Raw genomic sequence first — 12,144 nt, 5'->3', positions numbered from 1 at the left:
TTCAGCAAATGTTTACTCTATATCCATATGTGTTGGTGCTGAAGATAACATGGTGAGCAAATGAGACATCATCCCTGCCTTCTCAAAGCTCATAGTCTAGAAGAAAGGATAGAGAAGACAATTCTGGCACTTAGAAAAATAGATTTGCTAAACTGGGGGGGAAAAACAACAAAATTGCATGCACAAGTTTATTGAAACTTTGTTAAAATATATGTGTGTGGGAAAAAAATCATCATTCTTTAGGGTGATTGGATCAAAGACAGGTTTTTTTCACCCTGCCTTCCATACCTTCCATAGTATTTTCTTTTTATGATAATAACAGCAGTAAAGAGCAAGGCTTCAGTTGCAAAATAGCTTCTTGCCATGAAAAGGTTAGGAATGTCCATTTGAAGAGGCAGCAGGCTCTCGTACAGCAATCCAAAGGGCATGGAAAAGGCCACAACAGACAGTGAGGTAGCTGGTGCCCAGCTAAGTCATGTTGGATTATTCAATCCATCAGCAAGTATCCACAGAGCGTCCACAAGGTAACGGGTATCCCATGAGGCAGTCAGAATGCATGTTTAAGAATAGACAGTCCCTGAGCTCTAGGGGCACTTATAAGAAATTCTGATCTTCGTCTTCCTCATGCTTGCCTGGTCCTTCACACCTCACAATGTGCTACCAAGTATACGCCCTCATACAACACTCACAACAAACCTGTAAAGTTGTCAGGGAGAATATAATTATCCCCATTTGTTAGACACTAAGGCATAGAGAGCTTAATTAACTTGCCCAAGGTCACACAGATAGTAAATGACAGGCCCGGGGCTTGGACCTGGCCTTCCATCACTAAGGCCAGTGCCTTTCTCAGAATACCACAACTGCCTCAAGAACAGCTGTGATAACAGAGGGCTCAGAGCAAAGAAATAGTCAGCAGAGAGCCATCACTAGAACTGAAGTCATGGGGATGAGAAGGCACTGCCTACCGCTTCTGGGCCTTTTGGCCAAGATCAAGTGTAGGAAGCATGAGCTAGGGCAGGGGACGGGCTCCCCTCCCCTGGGGTAGTGGGGGCTGGGGGTCCAGGCAGTGAGGGGAATGGGTGCAAATACCTGGGCTCACCTCTCCTCCCTCTCCACAGATGGTGAAGGCAATCCAGGTCCTGAGAATCCACCTGCTGGAGCTGGAGAAAGTCAATGAACTCTGCAAGGACTTTTGTAACCGTTACATCACCTGCCTCAAAACCAAGATGCACAGCGATAACCTGCTCAGGAATGACCTAGGGGGGCCCTACTCCCCCAACCAGCCCTCCATCAACCTTCACTCACAGGTAACACGCAGAGCTGGGTCCCATCTCTTAAGCCAGGCTCCTAAGCCCAGCTCTGGAGCCAGGCGTGGAGGAAGGTCCCCTGGTGATCTTCATTGGGTTAGACTCACTGGATCCTTTGTCACAAGGGCCCTCCTCTGATGCATTCCTCTTCACATCCATCAGGACACCCAATCCCCTTTTTACACACACTCTGCCCTGCCAGGGCATTAGTATTCCCTTGAAAATGACCAAATCAGAGAGGGAGCCAAAGTCATTCCTGGCTTCTTGGCCCAAGGTATCCCCCAGAATGAGCACCAGAGCTAAGGAGATGGAAACTCTCCTGGAGGATGAGCTGGGACTGGGCTCAGACATCCCAGCCCCACAAGCTTCTTAAGAGGCTGTGGCTTGCTGAGCCATCTGCGTTTCTGGGAACGGGCATTTGGGGAAAGCAGTCATTCCCTGAATCCTGCCCACCTAATGGGTGAAGCCAGCTTCCCATGAGCCTGCTGCTCCCTAATCATTCTCCAGGCATTCACGCTACTCTGGCATCTCTGTCCCCCTAAGGTTCAGGGCCATGGTCAATGTCACCTCAAACCACCCTGTTCCCAGGTTCCCCTGCCACCTCCTTCCTGAGACCTGGGAAAGGCAGAAATGCTGACTACACACTTTGGGCAAGAACGGGCTTTCCCCTCCAGGGCAGGATATTTTCCCCAAACCTACACACCAAGAAAGCTGCCTGGCAATACCTTCCCACCCAACTCATGGGCATCTGCGTAAGCCACAGGCTTGAGACTTCGTTTCCCTCCCACTGAGCTCCCGAGTCCTGGAAGACACCTGGAGAGTCCCCAAGGAGTCCTCCGTAGCCTCTTCTCATTAAACAGTCAGGCATGGGGATGCAGGTAAACTTTCTAGAAGTGAGTGCCGAGAGGTGCTGGAAGTAGTCCCAAAGAAAGACTGTGACATTTTTGTTCCTAAACCCCTAAGGAACCACCCATGTACTCTGTCTCCCCAGATTGGTAGAGTCAGGGGAGGGGACAGGCTGCTTCTAGAAGGCCAGCCTCGCTTTGCACATCTTGAAAACGAGCACAAAAGATACACTCGGTATCACATCCAACCCACCCCAGTGGGCTCTTTGTGAGACTCGGTAGTGAGTACTGCCCAGGACGTAGGGCAAGAAGTTTACTTCCTCTTCCTCTTGCTTGAAATCACCAAGTCACTTTATTACAGATCTAAAAACACCCGCCCAGGCTTCTGCCTGCTAATATTCTCTTGAAATAGACTCATTCCTTCAGAGTCTTATTGTACTTTCCCTTATGATCAAAATTAGCAAGAAACTTGCATAAAAGAGGACAATAATTGCTCAACGAGCATCTCGTTTGTAATTTATTAGTTTCTATTATTGTGGGTTACCATGGTGACGCTGCGCAGTCCCGGTGATGGGAGAGATGCAAGATAGGAGCTGAGGAGGCTGTGAGGCCTCGCCAAATGGAGATGCACATTTTTATCAGTAATTTTCATGAAAATAATAAGTGAGGAGTTAATGAGATGGAAAGCCATCCTGTGGCTATTGTGAATTTTTTTTAAGTGTTGATCTAATTAGAATGCATCGGTCAGGAAAAGTAATGAGGATTTAGTGCCTCACAGAGATGTGAGGATCATATCAGAAAATTAGCACAAGTCTTTGGAAATAATCAGGTCCTTGGAGAGGCACTGGATTTCCCCTCTTGGGCCCTCCAACTCCACCTCGGGCTCTGGAGCTAGGGGTGCACCAGGGTAGTGGGGGAAGGAAGGAGGGGCAGAGGGCTTAGCAGGCACCTCAACCCCTGCAGGGTTGGAGGTCTGAGACTGACAAGTCAGTCTGCAGAAACAGGGTCACTGGAGAAGTGGGGTTTGCAGAAAAGGATAACGTGGGCTCTGGATGGTGAAGGTCTCAGAGATGCCGCCGCCTGCAAAAATCAGTCCCCCTGGGGAATCCCAGCACTCAGCCTTCTGAGCTTTGAGGAAAGGGGAAAGAATTTTGATTCCTATCACTGGACGCATCAGATCTCTGCCTGGAAGTGAAGCTGGCCCCGGGGTAGCCACAGCAGAAGGGCCATTGATCAGCTGGGAAAGAGGAATCAGACAATTGGGTGATGGGGGGTGGGGGATGCGAGGCACTGAGAAAGAAAAGACGCTTAGTGAGGGATTCCTACTTGGTGTTACTCAAACTCGTCCCTGCATTTTCTGTGACTGCCACGGCCTGCTTTGTTCTGGCTTCAGGGGTAAATACAGTGATTACACATAGGCTACAGCAGGAGCTTCCTAACCTGCTCTCCTGGCCCTCCCTCAGCCCACCTGCACACCCACGCATCTCTTAAGCCTCTACTGCTGGATTCATCTTTCTAACTTTGCTCATGTCATTGGCCTGCTCAGAGACCCTGCTTGCCATGCCCCTGGGCGTGGGAGGGAGGGCCTTCACTTCTGTTCACCTGACATCCAAGGCCCTCCTAGGTCTGGCTTCAGCCTTCCTGGCTGGGCCAGTCTGACTGCTCGAGGTACTGTAACCGTCATTCCATGCCTGTCTGTTTGGGTGACACCTCCCCCCCAACCCCATCATCTCTGCACAACCAAACCCAGCTTCTTCCCCATGGGTAGGAACAAGGCTGCTCACCCAGGAGGCCTCCCTGATGCCCCATCCAGAATGGACGCTTCCTGCACTCTACTAACTGCGGCAGCTTGCTGAGCCATCGATACGGCAAAAGTCACTGTGACTTTATATTATAGATGCTTGTGTTCATCTCATTTTCCTATCCTAGATAACACTTTTTGAGCAGAGACAGTATTTTACATGTTTGAAATCGCCAAATCACCTTATTATAGACCAAAAACAGCCATTCCCAGCCTCTGCCTACTGACAGTCTCTTGAAATAGACTCATCCCTTCAGAGTCCTAGTGTACTCTCCCTGTGACCCCAGCAGTGGCTACCACAAGGTCTTGTGCCAGACAGATGGCCGGGAAGTATTTACTGAAATAAATAATGGAATGAGAGAGAGAAAGTTGGGGGGCCAGAGGCAAGGGGAAGCCAAAGGAGGAAAGGAGAAATAGGAAGAAAAATAAAGGGAAAGAAAGCCAGATATGCAGGGTCAACATTCAGGAGGGAGGTAGAGACAAGCTGAAGAATTGGAGGAAAAGAGCAACAGAGAGACAGGAAGACACACAAACCCAGGAAAAGGGAGATGATACTGAGAAGGACAGAGGGAGAGGAGAACAGCAGCAAGAGTGAGAGCAAGTGAAAGGACAGTGGATGTGGCTCCGTATGCAGCCAGGGTACGAGGAGGCGGGAAAGTCAGTAGGATGTGCTATGTGCTGCTCCTATTGTATTACTCAAACTTGCCCCTGCATTTTCTCTGACTGCCACTGCCTGCTTTGCTCAGGCTTCAGGGGTAAATATGGTAATTGCACATAGACTATGGCGGGAGCTTCCTAACCTGCTCTCCTGCCTTCTCTGGCCATCCCTCGGCCCGCCTGCACACTCACACATCTCTTAAGCCTTCCCAGGACTGGCCCCTGTCATTGTCGCACTAAGGTAGGGGCGGGGGCTTGCATGGGCTCTCCCAGGAAGGAGAGGCCCAGGGTTGCTAAGAATCAGGGACCAGAGACTTTCAGTATAGGAGGCAGGTCTTGGGTTCAAGACACAGGAGCCTTTATGGGAGAGGAGAGAGAAAAGGAGCTTGTGTGTGTGTGTGTGCGCGCGCGCACACACACGCGGGCACATGCATTCGTCATGGTTCACCCTTAATCCCCCTGGCCTGAAATAGCCTCACTGAGCACCAGCCTGGCCTGGGGAGGGGTATCTCCCCTCTGGAACATGATCCTCTGGATCAACATTCCAGCCGCCTGCCAGCTTTGTTGCAAACTGCTGGCTCATGGTTTTCCCTGTGTGCTAATCATCCAGCCTTGTGTTGCAAAGTGGGAGACATTTTTGTTTTCAACTTGGTACCTCCACTCCCAGACGCTAGGCTGTGTCCTTCATCTAGATGGATGGGTTGAGTGTTTTCCTGCCTGGCCTTCTATTTCTGTGTGAGTCTTCTCTGCTGGTCGGAGTGGAGGTGGGAGGTAAGGGAGACTGTCCTACCAAGCAGGGGACTAAAGCAGACTTTCAAAGACCTGGACCACAGCTAGATTTCCCCCACCCTAGGAACCCATCCTGTGCTGCAGGCACCCAGTGACACCCAGGCTTCCTACTCCTCAGAGCCCAGGCTTCTTGTCAGGGCAGCATCCTCTGTAAGGAGACTGGTTCTAGACCTGACTCTGGGTTCTCCTGTCCTTCCTAGAGGGCGCAAACAGAACTATTCCACCAGAGAGACCTTAACTCCCGCCTCACTCAAGTATTAGTTTGACCTGAAATTCATCCTTTTTTCTCTGTGGAGATTTAAGCCTCAGCTCTATTCCAGGCAAATTGGATTGAATCATGGTTCTCATTCAATCGCCAAGCACTTGGGGGGCACTCACTGTATGCACTGTGCTAGGTCCTGTAAGAACAGACACAAGCCCTTGTCCAAGAGAAGCTCCCAGTCTCAGGAGGAGACAGCCATGAGTCGCAATGAGGATCTAGATAAATCACATCAGCCTTGAAATGCTCAGGGTCAAGAGTATAGAGGAAAGGAGCAGCCGAAGAGATGGGGAGAGGAGCTGCAAGCAGGGATTCTGGATTGGGCGATGCACACGTGTGGCTTGAGGTTGCCCCAGTCTCTACTCAGCACCCTTCAACCTTCCTCAGAGAGGGACCAAGTCCCAGACTCAGCCCTCACACCTTCATGGCCACTTTGGTCCTGCTCCACAATAGGATAAACAAACCTCAGTACAGGGTGGAGAGGCCAACAGGAGGATTTCGCCCATTATTTTTGGAGAAGTTACAGATTCATTGGCCTTGGGAGGGCTTCCTGGGGGAGATGGCATTTCAGGCAGGCCTGGTGAGAGTTGGTAGCCTATTTGGCAGCCTTTATAAAGGTGAGTGTTTCCAGTGTAGCAAGAAGTCTGGAAGAAGGCGAGAAACAAAGAGAGCCAATCAGAATCCCTACAGAAGAGATGGGATGGGGGGGCTCATTCATTCACGCATCCTGCATCCATTCAGGCACCTCTGGAGCCTGCTGAGTTCTGAGGATATAAAAATGGATGCAACACAGTCCCAGGTCTCCAAGTGTAATGATGGAGTACCTTGAAGTCAAACGTGTGGGAGTTCTGTTCTGGGGCTGATAGCGGTGGCTGACTGCTAAAGACTTTAAACGTAGTGGAGAATGTAGGCTCGAGACAAGTCAACTGAGTAGCCACATCTTGTATTGGTCCAAGAAGAGCTGGCAGAAGGAGGGGAGCCAGTGAACATTTATTAAGCTCCCCTCTGTCTCAAACATGGTGTGTTCTAGGTGCTTTCCACAGATTATCTAATTTACTCTCCATGACAGGCTGCAAGGTACACATGATTTTCTCCATTTTACATCCAAGGAAAGAGAATCTGACAGAAGTGAAGAGCCTGGCTCAAAGTCACACCCCTAGCAAGTGGTGGAGTCTGGGATGGGCCACTCCAGAGCCGATGTTCTTCTTGCTACATGGGGATATGTTTTTGTGACACATGGGGAGAATAATCAGGGGTCCTGGGACCTAGGTGGGGAGGGATGACCCTACCTAGCTATTGGTCAGGGGGTTAAGGACTACAGAGGAAGAAGCCAATTGCTAGGAAGCAAGAATTTGGATTTGCTAGTAGACTGGAAGTAGGAAAATGAAAAGGACAAAGTTGAGGCCATTCTGAGATGCTAGGCCCAGCAGCCAGATGCGACTGCAGCTCTGTACCTCCCCAGCAGAATAGGAAGGGGGCTAATCAATACATCCCTACCTGGGAAGGGTGGCACTTGCCTATTGACCTCTAAGGAATTTTGGATTTTCCAGATTGGCAGGGGACCAAGGGGATAGGGGGCCATCACCTCAGCCAGGACCCTAGAGGTTCTGCCCAGTGGCTAAGCATCCTGAGGACAGGACCCCAGAGAAGACTGGATGGAGCTGGGGTAGGGGGGTGATCTGCTCTGGAAAGATCACTACTTAGATGGACGGGGGCATCTCTAGACTGAAGAGGAATAAAATGAGCCACACTGCCTGTCACAGGCATTAAAGCTGTCTCTTCTGCGGGTTCCTCACCCCCAGCCCTGCAGCCATGGAGCCCAGAGACCAGAGGGCGGCCCTTGCCACCAGGCTAGTGAAACCTGAGCACTTCTCCCGCCTGAGAAGGAATGTTCCTTAAGAGCAGCAGCTGCTGCTTGTCCCCACAGGCCAGAACTGCCTTTCCCTTGAGACCAAGGCCCCCAACAGGAGTGGAACAAGAACAGGATTAGGTGGCTTGTTTACATGTGCTTGGCTTTCCCGAGTTTGGGAATCTGGCTTTTCTTGGTCTAAAACAGGGCCCTGGCTCTGCCAGAACAGGGATGCTGCCGGGAAGGGGTGTCTGGGGACAGGGACAACCTCTCCACTCTCCTAAGGCACATTTGCACAGGCACACACACACCACAGGAATACACCCACAGCCTTAGTCCAAAGTCAGACCACACATGTATCTAGCATCTACCATGCAGTTAATTAACATTGTGCTAAGCAGTTTCGGGGCATTCAGAGAAAGACCCCTCTTTCCCTCAGAAAGCCTGCAACCAAGCTAGGGAAAGACGACACCTGCGTAACAGAGAACTATTCTGTTGTGTCAGTATGTAAGGTAGATGGGAGGCTTTGAAGAGTCCAGAGGACGGGTTGTGGCTGTGCCCTGGGGAGGTCAGGACAAGCTTTCTAGCAGAAGGGAGACATTCAGAACCGACCCCCACCGGCCCCCAGCCCCGGCAGGGGAGTCGCCAGCGCGGGCCTTCTGGGAGGCTTTGGTGAGCGTGGTCTGAGCCGGTGGATCAGCAGAGACCCCTAGTGGCCAGGGGGAGGATGGCAGGTGGCTGGGTCTGGCTCCACATGGCACCCCACTCCTGCCACCGCCTCACCCTTACCCACCCTCCCACACAATCCTTAGGAAATGGCATCGGCTCTTTTACAATCCTCAGCTGGAAGGATCTTTGCCAGGCCATCCAGTTCATTCCCTTGTTTCACAGGTATCCAAGTAAGATAAAAATTCCATCTATTTCAAAACAGCTTAAACAGAAACTTCTGTCATTTATTTCCTTCACTCCTTCATGTATTTGTCCCACTCTGGTTTCTTCCAGGAATTCCTTCCTTGAGTGGAAATGAGTCTTCCTTGAGTCTCCCAGGGCAGCTCAAGCCCTTTCCCTATTGACAATGAAGCACAGTGGCTCACAGGAACGGGCAGCTCTTCCCGGGCTGACGTCAGACCACTGTCCATTCATGTGGGCCCCTGCAGCCCTCACTTCCACAAGTCATTCCACAGCCTCTCATCGTTTCTTAGTAAGGCCTTCCTTTGGAACAAGTCATCTTTCTGCTGTTCCAAATGCAATTTGGAGTAAAACTCCCCCGGTAACCACTGAGGTCTGTAAAGAATGAGTGGCGGCCGCAGTTCCAGGGTGTTGCAGCTGCCCAGAGGATGGCGCTCGGGAGGCACCAGTTCTGTGCCATTCCAAACTCTGCCATTCCAAACCCAAAGCCCTGCCTTGCTCTGCCCCTCCTGAGAGGCTCTTTGCTTCTGAGTTTCAATCAACAGCGTACAAGGAACAAGAGTAGGGCCGCTTCCGGGGGGTGCCCGTGGAGCCCAGCGTGTTGGTTTTCATCTGATTCCCAGGCTTCAGGCAGTTCCCAGAGGCTTGGGGACACCACGGCTGTGTTCCTAGCAGAACAAAACAGAGTTCTTGGGCTGGATAACCAGCTCTCATCCCCAGGTTCCTGGACAATTCCAGCAGGGATGTGAGGCCCTGGGTGCTGAAAAACGTAACTAGAACTGTGCCAAACGCTCCTCTCACCTCCATCTGGGTGCTAAGGAGCCTAGAGGGGAGCAACTCTGTTTGCTTCTAGACACAGTGGCATCTACCTGGGTTTGGAGTCTGATGAGCCCCGAGGGGAAGCTGTCAAAAAGCTAACAATACTGAGTACTTAGCCAACATGTGCTCCCCACGGGATTTTCACTGCTGCTCTGGAAGTTCCTTCCTCGGAAAAGAGAGTCAGAGCCCCCTTGTCTCCATTCTACGGTGCTAGAGACTAAGCCTCAACTGGAAATTGCAGCCAAGTGGAGTTGTGGGGCTAGTCAGAAACGAGCTTAGGATCCTGGGACTCGGCCATTGCCCGGGAACATCTCAGACAGGGAAGCATGTAGCAAGGTTTACACAACTCTGCCTGCGTGCGCAACCCCAGCTGAACTCCTTCCATTGCTAAGTAAAGAACTCAAGAGCTTGAGGGCTTGCTTCTAGGACAGGTTTTTAAATCCCAACTGTGCCACTCCCTAGTTGAGTAACCTTAGCCAAGGGAAGTGGGAAATAAATTATTGGATGGCTAAATGTGCCAGGCACTGTGCTTGCATTGGAGCCTGTCTGACACCAAAGCACATATCCTCTCTATGTGAGCACTCGTCCTGCACTCAGAGCCAGAGGCCTTAGGCTGGAGGCACAGTTATTTGACTCTGGGAAGTCACGTCCATTCTCTCTGGGCCTCAATCTCTCTTCAGGCAAATGGGACAGTCAGTCCTGCTGACCCTATGGGTGATGGTGACATTAAAATGGAATAGCGTGGGGAAAGAATGCTTTCTGATACTCAGGGTGTATGGTAAGTGGGTCGTTTTCAGACCCATCTGATCTTTGGGACCATCACAAGGAGGTTTTTAAAAATATAGATTGCTAGATGGGTGAGGGTCTGATCCAGTGGCTCTGAGAATCTGTGTCTAGAAAAAAAAAAAAGCATGCTCAAGGCTGGTCTGTGGAGCAGCTCATGTTTACAGATGTAAGGGATGAATATCATTTCCCCAGATCTCCGGGATGCCAAAACTTTGCTTCCTCTTCCCTGCCCCACCTAAGACGTTGCCAGTCCTAGCCCTGCCCTTGGACTCTGTCTCTGAAGGTTTTTATTTTATTCCTTCACTGATAGACTCTGGCTGCCTCTCAGCACCTACCAGCCAAAGACCCAGAGAAGGGAGAGAAGGGTAGGAAAGAGAAGGCTCTGATCCAATGCATAAATTGCCTTCAGTTACCCAAACTGGGTAAATTGGCATGGAGGGTATCCAAGCCACAAGGTGGAGAAGCAGCCAGGGTCTGAGTAAGCAGACGAAGCATCCAGCTGGTGGCTCACCCTCTGCCTTTGGCTAGGGAACAATGTGTGTTGGTTGAATCCCAAGGGACACATCTTGTATTTATTTTACTGACTTTGCTTGTATTTTTCTAACCTTGTTGGATAGTTTTTTGGGATGAAGAAAGTCTGGGATAACTTTTTATGTTTGAAATTCTCAAATATCCCTACCAAAAGAGGCACATGCTAGCATGGATGATTCCAAACAAGGGATTATTGAGAAGTCACTTCCACTGGTTTTAAGGTGAATGGCGTGGAGGTACCCACTCCCCCATTAAATTTACCTTCAAGCCTGGTGTGGTGGCTCACACCTGTCATCCCAATGACTCAGGAGGCTCAGCTGGGAGGATTACATGACCCCAGAAGTTTGAGACAAGCCTGGGCAACATAGCAAGACTCTCTACCCTGTCTCAAAAAAAAAAAAAAAAAAAGTAAATTTACCTTCCGAGTTTGCTTCAGCTTCAAATATATTATCAGCACTGGTTTACATACCATGAGAATGGTAGGCTGGGATGTTGGAACAAGAACTCAAACTCAGAGCAGTCTCATCGCTGAAAACTCAGGCCTTGAGGGTCCAGGTGTCACATGCGCTATATACATAAGGAGATGAGGCCCATGGAAGGGTGGTGACGTGATTGCCTTTCCTCCAGTGCCCACGCTGCTTCTGGACTTCTGGGTTTTAGTTTTTATCTGTTCACCTTGCCTGCAATGATGATTGGTTGACCTGCAGGATTCAAGGGGCGTTTGCAGTCCAGACCTGTGTAGGGGCATTTGTGAGTGAAGGAGAGCTGTATTCTGGTCCTCTGGCTGCTAACCAGCTGTGTGGCCTCGGGAAGTCCCGGCATCTCTAAACCTTATTTGCACTTCAGGGAGGGGAAATGTGTGGCTTTGAGGGGCTCTTCCAGTTTCTAGGCTTCTGCATGGCAGACTCCATTTTAGACTGCAACTGCAGGAAGGGGAAGGCCAAGAGCTCTGCTCAAAGTATAAACCTCACGGGCTAGGAGGCTCCCACGGGGCCCCGGGAAGGGGAAGCCAAGGCAAGAGCTGCTCCCTCTGTTCCCCAAGGTCACAGCAGCAGAGGTGAGCTCAGAATAGAAGCAAGGCCTCCATCGCCCCACCCACCCAGAGAAGCCAGACCAGGAGGCCCGTGCGGCAGGTGGGTGGGAGGAGGGCGTGCTTGGCTCCTCTCCTCCTGGCGCTGCTTATTTATAGGCAATACTCCTTCAGCTCTTGGGCCAGAGACAACCCGGGAGAGTAAAAAAGGCAGCTCTGGAGGAGACGCCAAGGGGGATTTAATCAGCTGAATCGAGTGAGATGTATAAATCAGTGCCGACTTCTACTTCCTGACAGGCTCTGCCAGTTTCTGTGTCGTCAGGGTCTGGGAGGAGATTCGCCATGGCTGTCCCCCAGGGCTGTAACACTTTGCCTTTGTCTGTTGCTACAGGTAGGCAGTCACTGGCTCGAGGTTTCCTCCGAACACCGATTTCTGGGCTCCAAACCCTAGACTTGCTCTGGAGCCTGGAGACCCAAGCTTCTTCAAGTCCTAAAACAAAAACTGGGAAGCTGGGGACCTCCTTTTTTCCCCCATTTTGTCTATTTCCTTGACCATTTGCCT

At 50.8% G+C, this 12,144-nt stretch overlaps 1 protein-coding gene across 3 annotated transcripts in view; it reads left to right on the top strand.

Moving 5' to 3' along the window:
• The window catches only part of PKNOX2 (PBX/knotted 1 homeobox 2), a 268,739-nt gene that overhangs the window by 232,270 nt on the left and 24,325 nt on the right, over positions 1-12,144 (top strand). For all 3 annotated transcript variants that reach the window (XM_030918734.1, XM_030918735.1, XM_030918736.1), the window contains one exon: positions 1,119-1,307. In XM_030918734.1, the coding sequence (XP_030774594.1) occupies positions 1,119-1,307 (189 nt within the window). The remainder of the gene's footprint in view (positions 1-1,118; positions 1,308-12,144) is intronic.

The sequence above is a fragment of the Rhinopithecus roxellana genome, chromosome 15, assembly GCF_007565055.1.
Source record: "Rhinopithecus roxellana isolate Shanxi Qingling chromosome 15, ASM756505v1, whole genome shotgun sequence".
In the NCBI taxonomy this organism is placed as follows: domain Eukaryota; kingdom Metazoa; phylum Chordata; class Mammalia; order Primates; family Cercopithecidae; genus Rhinopithecus; species Rhinopithecus roxellana.
The sequence above is the reverse complement of the archived record's forward strand: the minus strand, read 5'-3'. Positions and strand labels throughout refer to the sequence as shown.